Raw genomic sequence first — 19,713 nt, forward strand, 5'->3', positions numbered from 1 at the left:
CTATATCTTCTGTGATTCCATGAAAATTATTAGAACTTTTCAAAGTAACCCTTCCAGTTTGTGTGGTTTTGAGACAGTAAAGTAGAATTAGCCCTCAAGGGAACTCCTTTATCCTCAGTTTTGTAATACATGTTATAGTTTATGTACAGTTGTGTGATTTTCTGTAAGCAATTCATAACTGTCTTACTAAATACTTCTGCTCACTGTAATGAATTATAACTGCTCCGCTTCAGATTTGTATGCAGTATTGTTGTAGCCATGTGGGTCTCGAGATATTAGAGAGACAGTGTGGATGAGGTAATATCTTTTATTGCACCAATTTCTGTTGGTGAGAGAAAAGCTTTCGAGCTACACAGTCTCTCTCACCAACAGAAGTTGATCCAATAAAAGACATTACTTTGTCTCTCCTCAGACATGTTAATTTAAAAATATCAAGTTTTGTACCCATGTTTTCAGTAGTGAAACAGCCTAAGCTGCCTAAGCTTAAACACTTTGATACTTAAGTGGAAGTACAACATAATTTTGATTAAACATTTTGGTCCGAACCTTCAACCCTTAACCTGGTAAAACTGCCACCAACTTCAATGAAATTTTTGTCAGAGTGAATGGGTGATTTGACTGCACCGCAAGGCCCATAGTCCCAATCCTGGAAAGGGTTTACAATATGGGGTCTCATTTGAAGTAACTAGGATTCTGTTTGGGAGTTAAGGATCTGTGCTTGTGATTACATTGTGATTACATAAACAGGTTACATTGACTCTCTTGAAGTTATCACCAGTCTCCATTTTTAAATCTATGCAGAGGATAAATAACAATCTCAAGATTATTTTTTTAATGTTTACTGAAAAAAATACGAGGAACGTAAGGCTTATGGATGAATGGCTGATAGATATAGTACTCGAATGGCCTAAATTCACAGGTCACTCTGCATCCATCAGATGGCAATAGCTCTGCCAGTCTGGGCTAGATTTTAACTGGCAACCCAGAGGTGAAGGAATCGTCACATTATCAATCCCAAGTCATCCAGTCCCTCACTATTGAATTTTTTGAGCTTCACTATATAGTGACTGAATCTCAAGACAGTTTAACAAAAAAGTTTCCCCTATACACACATAATTGCCATTGAGATTATTGAATGTTCCGATAGTACAGAATCAATCCCTAAGGCCTGGTCTGTACTATGGGTAGGGGGGTGGTGCGGATCGATCTAAGTTACGCAACTTCAGCTATGTGAATAATGTAGCTGAAGTTGACATACTTTGATCTACTTACTATGGTGTCTTCACTGCGGTAAGTCAACGGCTGACGCTGTCCTGTCGACTCCACCTGCGCCTCTCGCCCTGGTGGAGTACTGGAGTCAACAGGAGAGTGCTCGTCGGTCCATTTATCGCGTCTAGTCTAGACGGGATAAGTCGACCCCCACTGGATCGATCACTGCCCGTTGATCCAGCGGGTAATGTAGACAAGCCCTTAGTTTGAAGAGTGACTCTGGCGAGGATGCATTTAAAAAAATCTCCAGTTATATTTTTACTGTAAATGGAGAAAATGTAATTTAAAACAGTGCACATTTGGGTCACGTTTAGAATACCAACACACCATATTGCAGCTAATGAAGCCTAATATAAAGAACAGACTTAATGTAGTGGAGAGGATTACACAGGGAACAGAGCAGCAAGAATGCAGAATTCTGAAAATTAACTAAAACAACATTTAAACTACGTTTCTGTGCTGCTGTCTTTGTTGCAACTCAGTTTTTGTGCTCATCAAATACCATAGTTGGTTTTATGCCAGATGTTTCAAACATCAAATAAGAGTTGTGTATTTTATGAGCAATTGAGACCAGAGTTATACTGTGGGGATATTCAATTTCTGTGTAGGTGGAGTGACTTTCACACTCAAAGAATAACTCAGCATGCAATTGTGTTCCCATTAAAGTCAATGACTTCCATTGGCTTTAGTGGCTGCAGCATCAAGCTGGTATGTGGCTAAAATACTGCATGTCAGTAAAGGCTGACTTTTTTCTATTTAATTTATTTCTGATCCTGGACTACCATTATGGACCTATATTCATTTTTCTTTTTAGATAATATACACATTTTAATGTAAGCTTAGGCCAGACGTGTTTTCATTAGTACAATGCATGCAGTTTATATGGGTAGTGAGAACAGTCATAGTTGCATTAGATAGGATAAAAAATACAGAGAATATCACGTAAAAGCAGCAAAGAGTCCTGTGGCGCCTTATAGACTAACAGACGTTAGTGGGTATTCACCCACGAAAGCTCATGCTCCAAAACGTCTGTTAGTCTATAAGGTGCCAAAGGATTCTTTGCTGCTTTTACAGATCCAGACTAACACGGCTACCCCTCTGATAATAGAGAATATCATGTTTCATGGCATATGCCAAATGATGGATGGTTAAAATGAAATTTTCCTTATGGGCAAGGTCATTCCATAATTGCCCATTACAGGGATTCTAGTACCTTCCTATGATGCATCTGATACAGACCATTGTCAGATACAAGATTCTGGATGATTGCTCTGATCTGGTATGGCAATTCCTATGTTCCTGTGCAAACTTTTTTTGTGAGTATCCATGTGCTTAAATAGTTTTTCTGTCATATATGTCAGTCTAGACTTCCGATAATTGCTTACTTGCTGTTTGTCTATTCTGTTTGTCTGTGTTGTCTTTTAGATTGTAAACTCTTCTGTTTTCTATTCTGTATTTGTACAGTGCCTGGCCCAGTGGGGATCCAGTCCTGGTCAGTGTCACTGGCATACCCAAATAGAAACAGTCAATAATAAATAAATGATGATATACCTGGCAATGTACCCCACCGCCCCCCATGTGATATGAGAAGATCCATAGGAAAAATGGATCATAATATTTGTAGAGAAGATCTATAGCAGACATGGGTTGCAATTCTGGAGCACCTGTAGTCCACTGCATTCATTTTAGAGTTAGGTAATTCTCTCTCTCTCTCTCTCTCTCTCTCTCTCTCTCTCTCTCTCTCTCTCTCTCTCTCTCTCTCTCTCTCTCTCTGTCTGTGTGTGTGTGTGTGTGTGTGTGTGTGTGTGTGTGTGCGCGCCCCGACACACACCCACCTTTTAAATGTAAGTGCATGTCAAAATCACATAATATGCAGTTTCAGGTTCAATTTTATTATTCTTTATAGCAGTGGTATCATTTACTTTGGTAAATTCATATCCCTGTTTAAAGTGTCTTAAAGCAGTTTTAACGTAGTTTAAATTCAAGTATTGCAAAAGATATATATTATAAACTCAAAAAAGCTGCATAGTGGAATTACTAGAACAGGCTATTACATTCAGGATGCCAAGTACCCAAGTATTAACAATACTAGATCAATATTTGACTGTCAAGGTTAATGTTAATTAGTTGGCTTAGTACAGTAGATATAGAACAATGGCCTACAATATAAATGCATTGTTTTTTACATTAATACAGTTTAGAAGCAGTTAACTAAATACTGATGAAATTTGCAGTGCCAGTATCTGTTTTGCATGCCATAAGTAATAGGGCAATTGCTGATACCTTAGTAAAATTTTGACATGCTAACATGAAACAGCAGAAAACAGAGATACTGAATGCATTTCAGAGATACTGAATGCTTGCAGCTCCCATGAACTTCAATTAGAGTTTGGAAGATCAACACCTTAATTATTCTTCATAAGTAAATGGCCAGTCTTACCTAAACATATATGTTGTTTAAATCTAGTTTCACAGTCTATTAAAGAAAATGTTTGTATAAGTTTGTATTTCTGTTTTCCTGTGGAAAGAAAGCTATCTAATGTAGTTGAGGTTTGCCCATGCTGCTTTGAATTAGCATTGGAAGATACCATAAAAGGTATAATAAAATTTGTGATTTAAATTTGTAGTCCTTATTTGGTTAATGTAATTAAATATACAGTAAATAAGCCCAAGCATAATAATGATGTGCCATATACTGTAAGACAGTAGCATAAATTACTTTTTAAAGAGGATTTTATATAAATTACTTTAATTAAACACTTACTGTAACAACTGGAAATGTATGGAAATAACTATTTTCAGAATTGTGGGATGGCTAAATTTTTAACAGCTTCAAGGAACTATTTTACTTATTGCTCAGATGATAATACAGATGTATTAGTCAGGAGGGAAAAGCAGTTCTAGGATTTTATATTTTATATTTATATAATGCCAAGACAGTGGAACCTCAGAGTGATGAACACCTCAGGAATGGAGGTTATTCGTAACTATGAAATGTTTGTAACTCGGAACAGAACATTATGGCTGTTCTTCCAAAAATTTATGACTGACTTAATACAGCTTTGAAAGTTTACTATGCAGAAGAAAAATGTTGCTTTTAACCATCTTAATTTAAACTAAATAAGCATAGAAACAGGATCCTTACCTTGTCAAATCTTTTTTTTTTATTTTTTATTTTTTCCATAGTTTACATTTGACACTGCTGCCTGATTGTGTACTTTCAGTTCCAAATGAGGTGTGTAGTTGACTGGTCAGTTTGTAACTTTGAGGTTCTACTGTATTCATAGATCCTGTGGATATTTCTAGTAAGATATTGGGGCTGATCCTACAAGGCTTCTATGTGTGGAACTTCCATTGAAATCATGAAACATCATGCATGGAGGGCTTGGGGACTAGGCCTAGTATTTTGTATTTCACATCAGGTGAAATCCTATCCCCAGTGAAGTCAGTTGCAAATCTCCTATTGATTACAGAGAAGTCCAGATTTCACCCTCTATATTTCACTAGAACTCAGAGAGGCAGTTAATGGGAAACCTATGTAGGTAGTAAGCTCAAATGGCCTATATCATACCTTCAGTTTTAAAATAAAATCCTGAACTGATTTTAATAGAGAATTCTCCTTAAAAATCAATGGCATGATATTGCTCAATATTATTTCCATGTAAAACTGGTCTTAAGGAATATGTGCATGGATTCACAGGAGAAAACAGACTATTTTGGATGGGTTACTTTCTCAAATACATTAAAAAAATATTAGCTATTTCCTTTTAAAGGAAAATTAATTTGTAATTATTTGTAATAGTTTACATACTTAAGAGTTTGTATGCATTTACCTTTTGTCAGTTAAAAAAATGGTTTTAGATGTATACCACCCAGTATGATACTTTTGTGTTGTGAGACAAGGATACATTATGACTTTTATATTGAAGAACTACAAAAATAAAATGTTCAGTTTTCATTAACTGAAAAGAGAAAACAGGTTCTTAGTTAGAAAAGTAATATAAAGTATAAAGGTATAGTTCAGTTCTTAAATATTTGATGAAATTCTACAAAGCAAAGCAAGGTTTTTGGAAAAAACAAATGAGAAAATTAATAAAGAGTAAAAAATTAATAGGAGTTAGGTTTCTTGAAATATAACACTTTTACCCGGCTCTCTTTCATTTAAGAGAATCTGACATTATTCATATATTTATTAAACCATATACTTAGTTACATTTCATAGTTGTGACAAGATGAGGAGAAGCCATGTGGTCCATCTAGATCTGCCTTAACGTTATTTATTTCCAAAGCCTTTGAGTTAGTTTGATGCAGGTTAAGGTTTGATAGATGGAATACTGCAAGACCTCCTCATTACCAGTCTGACTTCAATGTCAGGTAGGTTATTTTGTTTAGTCTGTAAACATCCGTCATCTGTTGCTGCTAGGTGGAGATCAAAGCGCAAAGAAACAGACTTTTTCCTTAAATGAGGATTGTCCTTAAAGAAAGATCCTTCCCATTCTTTAATAACTTCATCCACTTTTTCTGTCCTGAAACAATAAATGAAATGTAAATGTGATCCTGAAGACACAGTAATACACATCTTAAAAGTATGCCTTTAAAATGTGATGAAAAATTACGTAATGGGATATAGAGATAATTTTAGTAAATGCAAAGATTTCAGAGTTCTTTTTTACAGCTACATTCTCAAGAAATATGGACTAAAGAGTTAGACTTCGTTATATATCTACTTATTGTAGAAAAATAGAAATGGATCAAAACCATGAGTCTAAACATCCCTGGGGTTTTAGTGGGAAGATTATTTGAAATCCAACCCCAGATCTGAGTTGTGCAGTTATCTCTGTATCAGTAATAGGCAGAACCAAGTCCCTGGATCTGAATGCATTCAAAATAAGGAGGGTTAGAAATCCAGATGCAGACTTCAGAACTTGAGCCTACTTTTAGTGTAAAGATAGAACTAAGTATATAGTAGCTGAGAACCTGATTCAAGAGCCTTCACTCACATGAGTAAACTTTACTTAAGCAAGTAGTCCCATTTAAGTCCATCAGACTGTTGGCATGAGTATGGATTACTTACATAAATAAGGATTTCAGGATCCGGCCCTAATTATTTCAATGAGTAATTGTAATTAAATGTTAGTGACACAGTTGGCCCAGTTTTCATTAAATATTAATGAAAAAAAGAGAGTGCAAAAACAACAACAACAATGCTGTCCTATATTAGTAAAGCAAGTTAAGGTAAATAATACTTAATAATTGCTTTAATTAACAACAAGGAGACCTGGCAAATTAATCATTCATCTGTAGTTCGTAATGAAAGTAGGGAAGGGACCAATATGAAAAACACAAGAATATAATATGAAATAATAGCGTACAAGGGTAGTAAAATACCTGGGTTTTTTTAGTAGTAAAATAGTATAGTTCACAGTTCTTAGGTCTTAATATGCTTTTAACATTGGCTAGATAAAATATAATTTTATTCTATTCTGTTTCGTATTAAAAATGTAGAAAGTCAGTTGAAGATGGTATGTCTTTATATAACCTTTAAATACTCTACTGCAGATTTATGTAAGTGTTCCTCAACTGATAGCACATAAACAATGAAATCTGGGCCCCACTGATGTAAATGGGAGTTTTGTCATTGACTTCAATGGCACCAGGATTTCACCGAAAGGGTGTGATTCTGAAAATAATCTATTTGGATTCCACATCATGGAAGTACATGGAAACCCTTAAAAATCACATTTTTAGCCTTGTGCAAGCAGAAGGTAGACTGCAATTTTGTTAATTTAAATAATAATTATTTAGCACTCTGCAGCATTTATTGAAGTATTGCAATACCTTATTTTTTATCATTAAGGTTACTAACTGACACAATATTGGAAGGGAATCAGATACTAGAATTAATCAGTATGTTTATTACAATATATAGTGGCTCATAAAAACACATACTATCACAAAACTTAGATAATAAAAAATTGTGCAGTGCAGTACAGCTTGAAGAGTAGCTATTGCTATTCTGTGTGGTGTAATAGTTGCTTATAGAAATCAAAACATTTATTGGGATGCTGCAAGTAACAATTCCAGCACGCAAGGGCAGCGTAAAAACTTCCTACATGCCCCACCCTGATCAGATCCAACAACGTAATATCAAAACAAGACAATTTAGTAGTAAGAGAAAGATACAGCATCACTTATTTGTGGAAGTGCTGTCTTGATAATTACAACTTTCCCCCTGCTGGTTAAATAAGAATTTTAAAACAGTAACAAAAGTTTGATTATAGTAACTCCTAGGAATCCAGGTAGTTTGCCATCCACACAGATTTCCGTGTTCGTCTGCTCTCTTGAGTCTTCATTCATAGTTGGTTCTAGATTATAAGTGAGTGCAGGATTCATGTCCTCCATGTTAGGCTTATCTGTTGTGGACAACACCTGTTGAAGACTACAGTGTGTTGAGGTTCTGAAGACACCCTGACAATTCCTCTTCCATGACTGGTCTCCCATGACTATAGGAACTTGCTGGAATTCTTCCAAATCCTTCTGTATCCCTTTGGGATGATTATTGAATATCCTAAGTGTTTGTCCTCCCCTTTCTTTCAATTAATCTGTGCACCAGTTCTTGATGCACTAAAAAGGGGTGAGCTCTTGCTTTTTGTAATAGCAAGAATAAATAGTTTATTTTCTTAATTATTGTGTAAAGTTCCCCCCAAAAGGTATAAATTTGAAATTTTTTCCAGGCTGCTTTTTCCAGTTGTGTAGCCATGCCTTCTCTCCTTCCTGGATGGGTACATAATTCTCCTATTTCCTGGCATCTTATTCCTGGCATGCTTGCTTCCAGCTCATCTTTCCTCCATCTTCTGGAATGCTTTCCTCAGGTCAGATATAAGACTTGGCCTTGTCACCCACCAGTGGAGGTGCAAGGGGTCTTGCTGGTTTTTGCTGCCTGAACATCTACAAGGAAGCATGAATTTGCAAGAGTCGAAAAAAATTTAATAGGGAGAGTGAAGGACGGTTGCATGCTGGCTGGTGTTATATGCAGAGTCCTCGCTTACAGACAGCCCCCCAACCTGAAGTAAATACTCACCAGCAACTATACACCACACCACAGAAACACTAATCCAGGAACCAATCCCTGTAACAAACCTTGTTGCCTACTCTGTCCCCATATCTACTCTAGCGACACCATCAGAGGACCCAGCCACATCAGCCACACTGTCAGGGACTGATTCACCTGCACATCTACTAATGTGATATATGCCATCATGTGCCAGCAATGCCTCTCTGCCATGTACATTGTCCAAACCGGATAGTCTTTACGTAAAAGAATAAATGGTCACAAATTCTATAACATTCTATAACAGATTTAAAAGTAGCCATACTTGAACAAAAAACCTTCATAAACAGACTTCAAAGAGAAACTGCAGAACTAAAATTCATTTGCAAATTTAACACCATTAATTTGGGCTTGAATAGGGACGGGAAGTGGCTGGCTCTCTACAAAAGCAGCTTTCCCTCTCCTGGAATTGACACCTCCTGATCTACATCCACCCAGATTGAATTGGCACTGTCAATACTGGTTCTTTACTTGTGAGGTAACTCCCTTCTGTTCATGTGTCAGCATAATAATGCCTGCATCTGTAACTTTCACTCCATGCATCTGAAGAATTGGGTTTTTTACCTACGAAAGCTTATGCCCAAATACATTTGTTAGTCTTTAAGGTGCCACCGGACTCCTTGTTGTTTCTATTTCAATGTTACCTGATATGTCAGGGTGATCTGATGTGGAGGCTTCATCATGGAAATGCTCTCTGGTTTAAGCACAGTTTGATGTTGCCCCAAATCATATCTCCCAAGCTCTTCAGTATTCTTGGAGAATACCCTAGCATATCGTAAGAACACTTCGGATTGTTTCCTTTTATTGCCTTCTACAGGTGCTTCTGTCAAGTCAGCCCCAGGCTGTACTACTGACTGGATTGCTCCACAGCTCTTGACCTCTGCCCTGTGAGAGGCTTTGAGATGCTAGCTACATTGGACACTGTCCCCGTGGTTTGATTTTTCACTAGCTGTCATTCCTGGCCAGTCCTCATTTGGTCCAGCTTGCAACACATTTCTGCCAAACAGCAATTCTAAATGGATGTTTGTACCTTTCAACACTCCAACGGGTTCACTGCAACAGTTCTTAAAGGTATTATTGAATGATGACCTGGCTGCACCACAACTTTATTCCAAACCACCACAGGAAGCCATTCATTTCTGTCACCTTCTGTAGTCACGATAGAGTCACCTCTGAGGCCCAAAAGTTGCCCCTCAGGATCCACACTTCCTCCTACCCACATCAAACAGAGGTATCTGAATATTGTATGGGGGCAAATTTTATTAACACCCCAAGGGTTCTTATGATACTCTTGGATGAAATCCACTCCCAATACTACAGCACTAGAAATATTGGTCACCTCAACAAAAGCCCATTTAGTGTGCAAAAACCCGAGTTCAGTAGGAGCTGGATTTATCCCATTATGTGCAGTGGTTGATGATCAATACTTATCATTTTACCTCCTATATAATTTTTTTTTCCTTTCAGCACTGCGTGTTCTCCATAAATCAGACATATATTCAGGTCATGAATTCAACAGCATTGTGGTTTTCCAGCTGTTGATGTCTCCAGACACATAGTAACAGGTCTCTGGCCAGCTCTTCAAATGGCCCATGCTAATAGTTGTCGAGGGTGACCCTACTCTCAACAATTTTTAGCTTCTCTGGTATGGGTTCCTGTGCGTGGGCAATTTGACTCCAGTAGCCTTTTCCTCCACTTTGCCTGCAAATGTCATCTGGTCTGCTGTCTCATGTAACCCATGAGACACCTGAGAATAGCTACTATCAGGGAGGCAGCCGTGTTAGTCTGGATCTGTAAAAGCAGCAAAGAGTCCTGTGGCACCTTATAGACTAACAGACGTTTTGGAGCATGAGCTTTTGTGGGTGAATACCCACTTCGTCAGATGCATCTGACAAAGTGGGTATTCACCCACGAAAGCTCATGCTCCAAAATGTCTGTTAGTCTATAAGGTGCCACAGGACTCTGCTGAGAATAGCTTGCACCCATGCCTCCTCCAGCATTTTAGCCATCCCACTAGCAATTATTTAATGAAGTGCTGCATCTGGCATAAAGAAGTCACTACGAGTCTGGGTATTAACAGCTAATACTTTTAAGGAAACCCAATTTCTGCTTCCACATTTGTAACTCTATATATAATCTGGTCCATAGCATTATCTAGTATGTTATCTTCCTTCCCCAGCAGTTTATGAAGTTCCCCTATTTAAGTGTTTATAAACTGTCTTTTCACACAGGATTCTCTCATGACTTGCCACTGGGCATAGGCCCCTCTCTGCATTGCCTGTTCCAGATTGGTGCAGCACATTCTGCTTCACTCAAGTCATGTTCTGGACAGGGTGGTGCAGGGAAAGCCCTACTGAACAATCTTCTTGATCCCCACAAATAACTATGCAAGAGTTCCACCATCCTGAAGCTTCCTGGCTTGTCATTCCTTCCGGTACTTCAAAAGAGCCCACCCCCCAACACAGTGTATAAATGTTTATGTAACTTTTTGTAAGATCTATGATTTGCACTAGGAAGGTGCTAGCAAAAGGCTTTGGCATCACCATCCAGAAACACTTCTAAGTACTGTACTTCTTTTTCATCAATCCACTCATTTACACAGAGCAATAGCTCAAAGTCTGTAAAATACTCACAGATTCCAGTCTCACCTGCATGACCAATAAATTTATTCTCAGGCCAAAGTGCTTTTGCCATCTTGAAGCTACTGCCACCAGTTGTAATACTGGCTTATAGAAATCAAAGGATCTATTGGGACACTGCAGGCAACAACTCCAGTATACACAGGCAGAATTAAAAACTTCTCCTCCCCTTTCTCCTCCCTTGTTCAGATCCAAGAGCATGCTGTCAAAACAAGGCAACAACTTAGCACTAAAATAATGATACAGCACCACTTATTAGTGGAGATGCTGTCTACACTGATCTTATAGTTGCATCCTTGCTAACTGGAAATGGTATACAAGAAGGATGCTACCAGGAATACAGAGTATGGATCAGAGAGGTTTAATTTAAATGTATAGAACACACATATATAATTATTATTTTCCTAAATTTATGTTTGTCTTACTGTATAGTGCCATGAGCTTCAGCACTTTCCTTCACAATGCTTCCATTTAAGATTGCTTGCTTTGTCAGTTTTTCCACCTTTTCATCTTCATGCTTCTTTACGGCACCAGCTGTAAAGGAAAATGCAAATATACTAGATATTTCTTCTGAGCCCTCCTAGGGAGCCTTCACTCCTTGTACAACTATCAGGAAAAGATCTCTTTATAATGTTCCAGAGACTAGTAGGAGGCAATCCTAGCTAGTATGCCAGCTTGTGTACCATCTCCTTAAGGGACTATAGTCTGTCACTTAGTTCAGTTACCAGATACGCCCCCTATCTGGAATATATGTTGTGGTCAGCAGTATGTGCTAGCTTTGGGCCCACACTACCCCCTTTCAAAAGAAAATATGTGTTTCTCTGCATGCCCTCCTAACTCACCCAGCTGAATTCAGCCCTGGCAAACAAAATTCCAGTGGAGGATGATACACCAGGCGATGTCTCTGGCCATCTTCTCCATTCTGGCCTGAGCAGAATTTGGCTCTAAATTGTTTATTTTGGCATTATCTGTGACTAAATTAAGCATTTAATTGTTTTTTAAAGATACTGTGGACTGGAATATGTGACAATAGATCTGAGATAAGAAATTAGAAATAGTTCTTTCCTAGCTGTGCATTAATTAAATACACAATCAGCTATGCATCTGAAAAAGTGGATTTTTTACTCATGAAAGCTTATGCCCAAATAAATCTGATAATCTTTAAGGTGCCACTGGACTCCTTGTAGAATCAGCTATGTTTTTCAATAATTTACTGTAAGAAATCTGATGCACAGCATACATCAATATACTTTAACTCAGTAAAGTTTTAACTCCTGGAGTTTGGGGTACAAGTTTTACTCTCCTTTGGCTTTATCCATGGGAAGGAAGCATGTGGTCCATCACAACACTAATAGCCTTTTGTAGCTCCTGTTTAGGAAATTCAGCTAGGCAACATTAAGAACTGAGAAACTATTGTGGTTTTATTTTAGGAATGTTCCCTTGTCATAAAAACTCACTTGAAGGTGGGATAGAAGCTGTCTTGCTGGTGGTAGGTTTTCTGTCATCTTTTCTATCATGTGTAGAACAATGAAACCTGAAAAAATGAAAATGTTACAAAAATGTAATAATGACAATGGGATTTATATATAGATTTATTGTAGTCACACCTTATTTTGATTGTAGGACTAAAAAATGTTGAAAATGTGTATTTGTATTCCATCTTTCTTTCCTGAAAGGTTTCATTAATTTTGAATTCTGCCAGAAAGACCTTTCCTTAATATTTTTCTTTTATTTTATTCATAATGAGCTATGTATATTTTTACATAATTATAAAATAGTAATATATTGAAAAAATGCCAAATAAGTTCCCTTACTTGGGGCTCTAATGTGCAAACATTTTTGCCTGTGAGGTTCCAGGAGTGAAACCCTCTAGCTTCTTCTGCATAGGGCCGAGGATTCAATATTCCCACCCACCCAAAAGTATTCCTAAGAAACACTTTCACTTGCAAAAATAGTAGAGTTTCATGTCACCTATTGAGGTTATCCCTATTTAAGGGAGGATGGGACCCTTAGTCTTTAACATGTGAACCCTATCAATATTTCGATATTTAATAGAATTTTGCTAACAGATACTCAGATGTGCAAAACCCAAATCCATGCCTTTGATTTGCACTATACCTGTGATTTTCCAGATGAAATTTATCTAATTTATCTTCAGGGAATTCACATATTCAAAGCATGGGAAGGCATAAAGGTGACAATGCTAATGTATGAGCAGTACAGTGTTTAAACTGTTTAAACTAGTAGCTTTGGAATTATAATTATTTAACTTTTCTCTCTTTAAAACTTTAAAGCAAAATCTGTGTTGAATTATTACAGCAGAATTTGTTTTATGGGTTTTGATCAATATATTTTACTCCAGTTTGATGCTGGTGTAACTCAATTGAAATAAACATGGTGAAACACTGTGGTAAATCAGGTCCATTATGTATAATTAGGTTAAAACTGTTCTGAAGCAAACATCAAGTTTACACGTACACACACACACTGTACTATCCTTTTTCCTTTTCAGTGAGGGTCGGTGAGTCCTAAATATTTCCTACTGTGGGGGCCAAACTGCCTTTAAATATTGGTTAAATAATGAACTTTACTTTAAAAAACAAAACCCATAATTTTTCTAAACAAAAACATGGAAAATCAGAAAAAATAAGCGCTGCCTTTGTAAGATAAGATATTTTAATGGCATGGAAATTGTTCATACAATCATTTAACATATTAATTTTAGATTTAAAATATGCCTGTATAGAACTTTGCACAAGTCAAAATGAAAAATCCTTTCATGACGGATTTACTGCTATATTTAATGGCAGCATTCATGTGATTGCAACTCTGAAAAGTACTGCAAACAGAAGTTCTAAAAGATAATATAAAAGCAACTACACTTTCTCCAGTCTGTAAAATACCTGTTTTCCTCTTTCTCCAGCAAACTGCGATAGGTTGCTATCTCCTGCTCCAGCCTCATCTTAGTGTTCAGTAGTATTTCATGCTCTTGAAGCTGTTTCTCAATATCTCTCCTCACTTGCTCTAGCTCCTTCTCTAAACCTTCAATCTCAGCTTGTAAATTCTGCAGTTGCATCTGGTACTGCTGCTCTGTGGCATGCAGACAACTTTCCAAACCTCTTTCCTGGCAAATAAATCCAATATTAAGGTTCAGAAAACATATTTTTAAATTTACTTTTCAGTTTATTTGCTAAATAACCTTTAGGAACTGTAATAATAATCCACCTTTATAACACCTTGGATAAGAAACTTAAACTGGTGGCTTTTTGCATTTAATTTTCAGTAAGATCTGTAATCATATGAAAATAAATTAGAAGCTCACACAGAAAAATTGTAGCCTTCTACTATATGATGAAATCAGTCAGTTTTTATGAGTAATTTCACCCAGCTGTCCAGAATTATGTGTTTTGAATAGTCACAGGAATTCACAGTGTTGCAAAGTCATCATCATCAAGTTACAAACTCTGTCTGCAATAGGGAAATTGACTAATATCTGAGATCTGTTGTCAGTAGTGGATCTCCCTGAAATCCTGTTAAAAATGGTGTAATTCCTAGGCTTTGTCATCAGTAGTGAATTTTAGGAAAAATTCCCATCAGTGCTACCACCACTTTATCTACACCAGTGTGAGGGCTGGTGTACATGAGTCTGTTTTGGTGTGACACTGGAAGCTGCCAGAAACTAACCTACACTGATCTCCCACCGGAGCGGATAAACTGGTGATAGCAGTGGGAGAAGGATTGTTTTCTGAAGTTCTCTAATGTAGCCAGTCAGAGCAGTAGGATAGATGGACAGAATTGTTTTCAGCACCATTATAGACCTAAAGCTGTGATTCAACAAAACATTTATGTACATGCTTAACTTAAAGTATATGATTGTTTTGCTGACTCAGAGCCCTAGTTCCAAAGAATTAAAATAAACATGATTTGAATGAATCAGTCAGGCAGGATATTTATTAGCAAATTGATACGGGGATACTGTGGAAGAATTCTTGAAATCCGTGGGTACTGATTGGCAGGAGTAAAAAAGTAAACATAATAGCAGTATATGCAGAATTATAGATTCTGAATCAAAATATGTCATATTCTTAAGCATTGATAATGGACTGGGAGATTTTCTGGCAATTAATGACCAAGAGGAAGAGATAAAGGCCCAAGGCAAAGCCACTATGCATTTCTGTTCTTGCTGTGTTTCCATCATCTGTTGGATGTCGTTGTGCATATTGAACTATGGAATATTGCAGATCAGAAGAAGAAATGGGTTCTTTTTTTTCAGTAAGTTGATAATATCAATTTTTGACCATGCTTACCACAGCCTGGAGAGATTCAATTTCAATTTGCATATGATGCCATTGTCGCCTGGCTTCAGTGAGCTCTGCTCTGGCTGCCTTTAAAGCTTCTTCATCTTTGTCCATTCTTTCACTTGTAGCTTCTTCTAGCTACAGAAAATGTAAACAAGATAACAGTATTACAAATAAAAAATATTTTAAAAGAATGAACATAAAATAAATTTAGTTTTGAAAAAAACCTTATCTACTTCTCTTAAAACAGGTTTTTTAGGTTAATTTTTTTGTGTGGCAACTGAATATATTTGTTCAAGGTTGTAATGAAAAGCTAAACTGTCATTATCAGAATATTGTAAACTCTGAGGAACCTCTTGTATTGCAGCCTCTACCAGAAAATACTTTGCTGCATCTTTAGTAACTGCTGCACCTCTACGAAAGAGGCTTAAGAAAACAGATTTTGTCTCTACTATCTTAACATAAATATTCACAGAAACAGACACAACTTGGACATATTCTGTACAAAATCTCAGTTGATTAACAGTATCGGGGCCAGATACATTGGCATGGATTGAACAATCATATAGTAGAGAAAAAATGAAGAACTCAATAATTTTGAGATTTGTATTATCTTAGGTGCAAAAAAATATAGGATAGGGATGGTCAGGCTAACCTATTAGAGCAGTGGTCTTCAAACTTTTTTGATCGCGCACCTCTAGCAGTAAAAAAAATTTTGAGCAGGCCCCCCCTGCCGTGCCGGCTCTACCATTTTTGCCAAAGCAAAAAAAAAAAAAAAGAACTCCCAAGGATCCTCTTGCACACCTCACTTTGGAGACCACTGTATTAGAGAACCTAAACCAGATGTTTAGACCACTCTTCTCCTGCACTTTAGAACACTCTTGGTTGTAATGCAGAACCAGTATTGGCTTACCAACTGTATTATGACCAAATCCAGCCCTGTACTAAATAGGCCTAGCTTCACTGAAGTCAGTGAAGTTGCAATTCTTATTTCAGGTCTTATTCCACTATTAGATATGTTACATAAATTAGATTGTGAAGCAGCTTGACAGTAGCTGTAATTATGGGGTATATTACATGACTTTAAAATGGTCATTTCAGGTCAGTTTCTTCCATGCACTCTAGTAGGAATAATGCTCAGTACTTATGTAGTGTTTGTTATGATAATGATAATTAGGGTTCCTTTCACATTTCTGTGGTGACATCACAAACACCTGAAGCAGAACATTTTCCTTCGCGAACTTTACTGTTTTACCATCAGCTTTTACTGTGGAGATAAATTCTTGAATTCAGGTCTTGGCAGGAGAGTAAAAGAAGAACTAATACTTTGTCTTGAAAATGTTAATGTGTTTTTAATGTTATCAATCCACCATTACAGTAACAAAAGCCATGTAATTCACACTTCACGCTGAACTCTGTTCTCTACCTGCTGTTTTGTGTGTAAGTACTGCAACACGTGGGGCCAGATTTCTCAGTAAGCTTTGGCTGCTTTGCGCTGCCCCGATGCAAAGAAAATGTAAAGTTGGCTTAATAAGACAGTTAAACTGTGTTTATGGCTGCTTTCAATCTTCAGAGTCGCGCAAAGCAGTCAGAGTGTACTGGGGAATCAGGCCTATGATGAGTAAATCTCTCAGTATTCAGAATTTCTGCAATATTAAAGTACAACAGGGTGATATAAGACCCAAATTTCAATGTGGACTTCTTGGCATTTGATGATTGTAGCCAATTTGTCACATTATTGTAACGTTGTTCTGAAGAGATGTGTTGTATGTGAATTTATAGTAGGGTATTTATAACCTTTAAAAATATGACACAGAGAACAAGTAATATAAACATTGCAGACAAGTATGGCATAGTTTTATGAAAACAATAGAAAATCTGTCCCGAGAAGGTAAAGTTTTTCATAACATATGTGCTCAAAATTGTAAATCCTCTTTATAAATGGCTTCTTTACGTCATCTCTACATGATATTCAAGACGTTTTCCTCCTGAAGGATAACTCTAAATGAGGCTAGAGGGTACCATGTTATTGTATATGTCATCGTGTTTTTTTAGTCACAACAATATAACTGTCTTGTATGTACAGACAAACATCCAGATTCATTACAGAGCATTCCTTTAGAGTGAGTTTCATAACCTAAGCATAACATATTTTTTTAGCTTCTAGGTCTAGTCATACTGCAGTAAATTCTATATCCCTTATCCAGTAATATGCTGCATTGAAATGGAAATACGGTACCTCAAAGAGGTTGAGGCTGAATTTGGTAGAGATAGATTGTCTCCTTATTCTCATTACCTGGGTTCTTGTTGAGAGGACGGTCTCTATCTGATTTCTGGTGATGAGCATTTCATAGTTTGCCCTGATCTCATTGAGGAGCTGGGACAGTTCCATTCTGCTCCCATCCTCCACCTTGACTAACGGAACCTTATTGATAGGATGAGCCAGCTGCTGCAGAGCCTACACTGCCTGCAGTGAAAGCAGAGAGAGGGAGAGAAAATACAGCAGAATTTTAAAGATGCAGAGCTCCTTTTTGTAGGAACATTGAAAAATCATCTGCTTTTAATCGGTTTTGAAGATCATGTTTAAAGATACAAATATCTCTCAATTCTGCAGTGATAAAAAAGGTAAGATCCAGATAATGTGATGAAATGAGCACAAGTAGTGTCTTCATGTGTTTATTACATTGTAAAGCCAGACACTTACCCAAGAAACTAGAGTCTGAAAGATATAATATTGATAATAAGGGCAAAATTATAGCTGTCCAGTATGAATTTGAAAGACCAGAGAGGAGGCACTGTACACTTTCCTGGCAGTACACTCTTGCATGCGGCAATCATAATTTGGTTGGCTGTACTCCTGGAATGCAAAGGAGGGAGGGAAGCCAGCATTAACAACAGTCAGAAAGTTTAGTGTTCTACTGGGTGACTGGGCAACGAAATGGCAGATGAAATTCAATTCTGATAAATGCAAAGTAATGCACATTGGAAAACATAATCCCAAGTAGACATACAAAATTCTGTGGCCTAAATTAGCTGTTACTACTCAAGAGAGAGATCTTTGAGTCATTGTGGATAGTTCTCTAAAACCATCCGCTCAATATGCAGTGGCAGTCAAAAAAGCGAACAGAATGTTAGGAACTGTTAGAAAAGGGATGGGTAATAAGATAGTAAATATCAGAATGCTGTTATATAAATCCATGGTACACCCACACGGCACTGCTGCTCCTCCGCCCCACACACTCCTAGGTGGCTGTGAGGTGGGGAGCAAGGAGTGATGTCAGGGCTCCCTGCATCCAGGTCACTTTCCCTGCCTGGGCTGCGTAGGGGTGGCAGGAGAGCGCAGCTCCTGATGCTCACTTCACAGCACAATCAAGGTGGGGAAAGTAACCTGGATGCAGGGAGCTCTGGTGCGTGTGTTGGGAGGACTGTGTGAGAGAGACGTGTGTTTGTGAGACAGAAAGAGAGAATATGTGTTGTATTGAGGGGAGTGTCTGTGTGTGTGCCTGAGTGATTATTGAGCGTGGTCTTTTCAAGAAAGCACTCAGGATCAGGCACCTGAAGGCTCGTTGAGACACAAGCAGCTGCTGCCAGACCCAGAGAGGCAGCAACATACACAGATTCTCCCTGTCCCATCACCCCAGCTCAGTAGAGACCCGGTACATGGGGGTTGGGGTGGGGGGGAACTGATGTCGAGGTGTCTGCACAGCAGACAAGGGGGTGCTCCCAGTCTGGAGTGGCTAGGGGTTCCGGGGAGGAAGTGTGTGTGTGTGTGGGTGGGACAGGAGCAGCGGCATCTGCATACAGCAGTGGAGCAGGGGGGGAGGAGGGGCATCCCCTGCTCCAGAGAAGTCACCTAGCCTGACTTTTCGTCCAACTGACCCCTGCAGCTTGGCTTCCCTTCCCTGCCATGCTGCTGCTCCACCTGCCTGCCTGCTGCTTCCACCAGCCCAGCTGATTCTTGACAGGTCAGGTAGGAATCTGGCAAACCCAGCGACATGCAGGAGGCGCTGGGAGGGAGTGAGGACAGGAGTTGATCAGTGGGGTCCTCAGACCCCAGTTTAAGAAACACTGACTTAGATCATTCTTTTGTAGAGACTTCTTGAAGATTGTTATCTTGTAGAGATTTCTTTACTGTCTTTTCAAATAAGAATATAAGAATGGCCATACTAAGTCAAACCAATGGTCCATCTAGCCCAGTGTCCTGTCTTCCAAAAGTGATTGGTGCCAGATGTTTCAGAGGCAATGAACAGAATAGCAATTATTGAATGATCCATCCCCTGTTGTCCAGTCCCAGCTTCTGGCAGTTGGAGGCATATGGAACCCTAGAGCATGGGGTTGCATCCTAGACCATCTTGCTGATAGCCATTGATGGACCTATCTTCCACAAATTTATCTA

At 38.1% G+C, this 19,713-nt stretch overlaps 1 protein-coding gene across 2 annotated transcripts; it reads right to left on the reverse strand.

The window, feature by feature from the left end:
* Positions 1 to 5,564: 5,564 nt before the first annotated feature.
* KRT222 (keratin 222) lies at positions 5,565 to 17,773 on the reverse strand. 2 transcript variants are annotated; one of them, XM_050935245.1, is made up of 6 exons: positions 17,614 to 17,773; positions 15,327 to 15,455; positions 13,923 to 14,143; positions 12,477 to 12,553; positions 11,445 to 11,553; positions 5,565 to 5,795 (listed from the first exon to the last, which is right to left on the reverse strand). In XM_050935245.1, the coding sequence occupies exons 1-6, from the start codon at positions 17,707 to 17,709 to the stop codon at positions 5,582 to 5,584; spliced, it is 846 nt and encodes a 281-aa protein (XP_050791202.1). In that variant the 5' UTR covers positions 17,710 to 17,773; the 3' UTR covers positions 5,565 to 5,581. The 2 variants fall into 2 exon arrangements, with proteins under 2 accessions (XP_050791202.1, XP_050791201.1); XM_050935244.1 differs by having other exon boundaries at positions 17,557 to 17,773.
* Between the last annotated feature and the right edge of the window lie 1,940 nt (positions 17,774 to 19,713).

This window comes from Gopherus flavomarginatus, chromosome 25 (genome assembly GCF_025201925.1).
Source record: "Gopherus flavomarginatus isolate rGopFla2 chromosome 25, rGopFla2.mat.asm, whole genome shotgun sequence".
Classification (NCBI taxonomy): Eukaryota; Metazoa; Chordata; order Testudines; family Testudinidae; genus Gopherus; species Gopherus flavomarginatus.

Excerpts from the sequence above, each read along its gene's own strand:
- KRT222 (XM_050935244.1), bottom strand. The coding sequence starts at position 17,709 with ATGGAACTGTCCCAGCTCCTCAATGAGATCAGGGCAAACTATGAAATG. Across the intron at positions 15,456-17,556 it reads TCAGCCTCAACCTCTTTGAG|CTAGAAGAAGCTACAAGTGA; the intron begins GTACCGTATTTC and ends CATTTTCTGTAG. Across the intron at positions 12,554-13,922 it reads CTGGAGAAAGAGGAAAACAG|GTTTCATTGTTCTACACATG; the intron begins GTATTTTACAGA and ends TCATTTTTTCAG.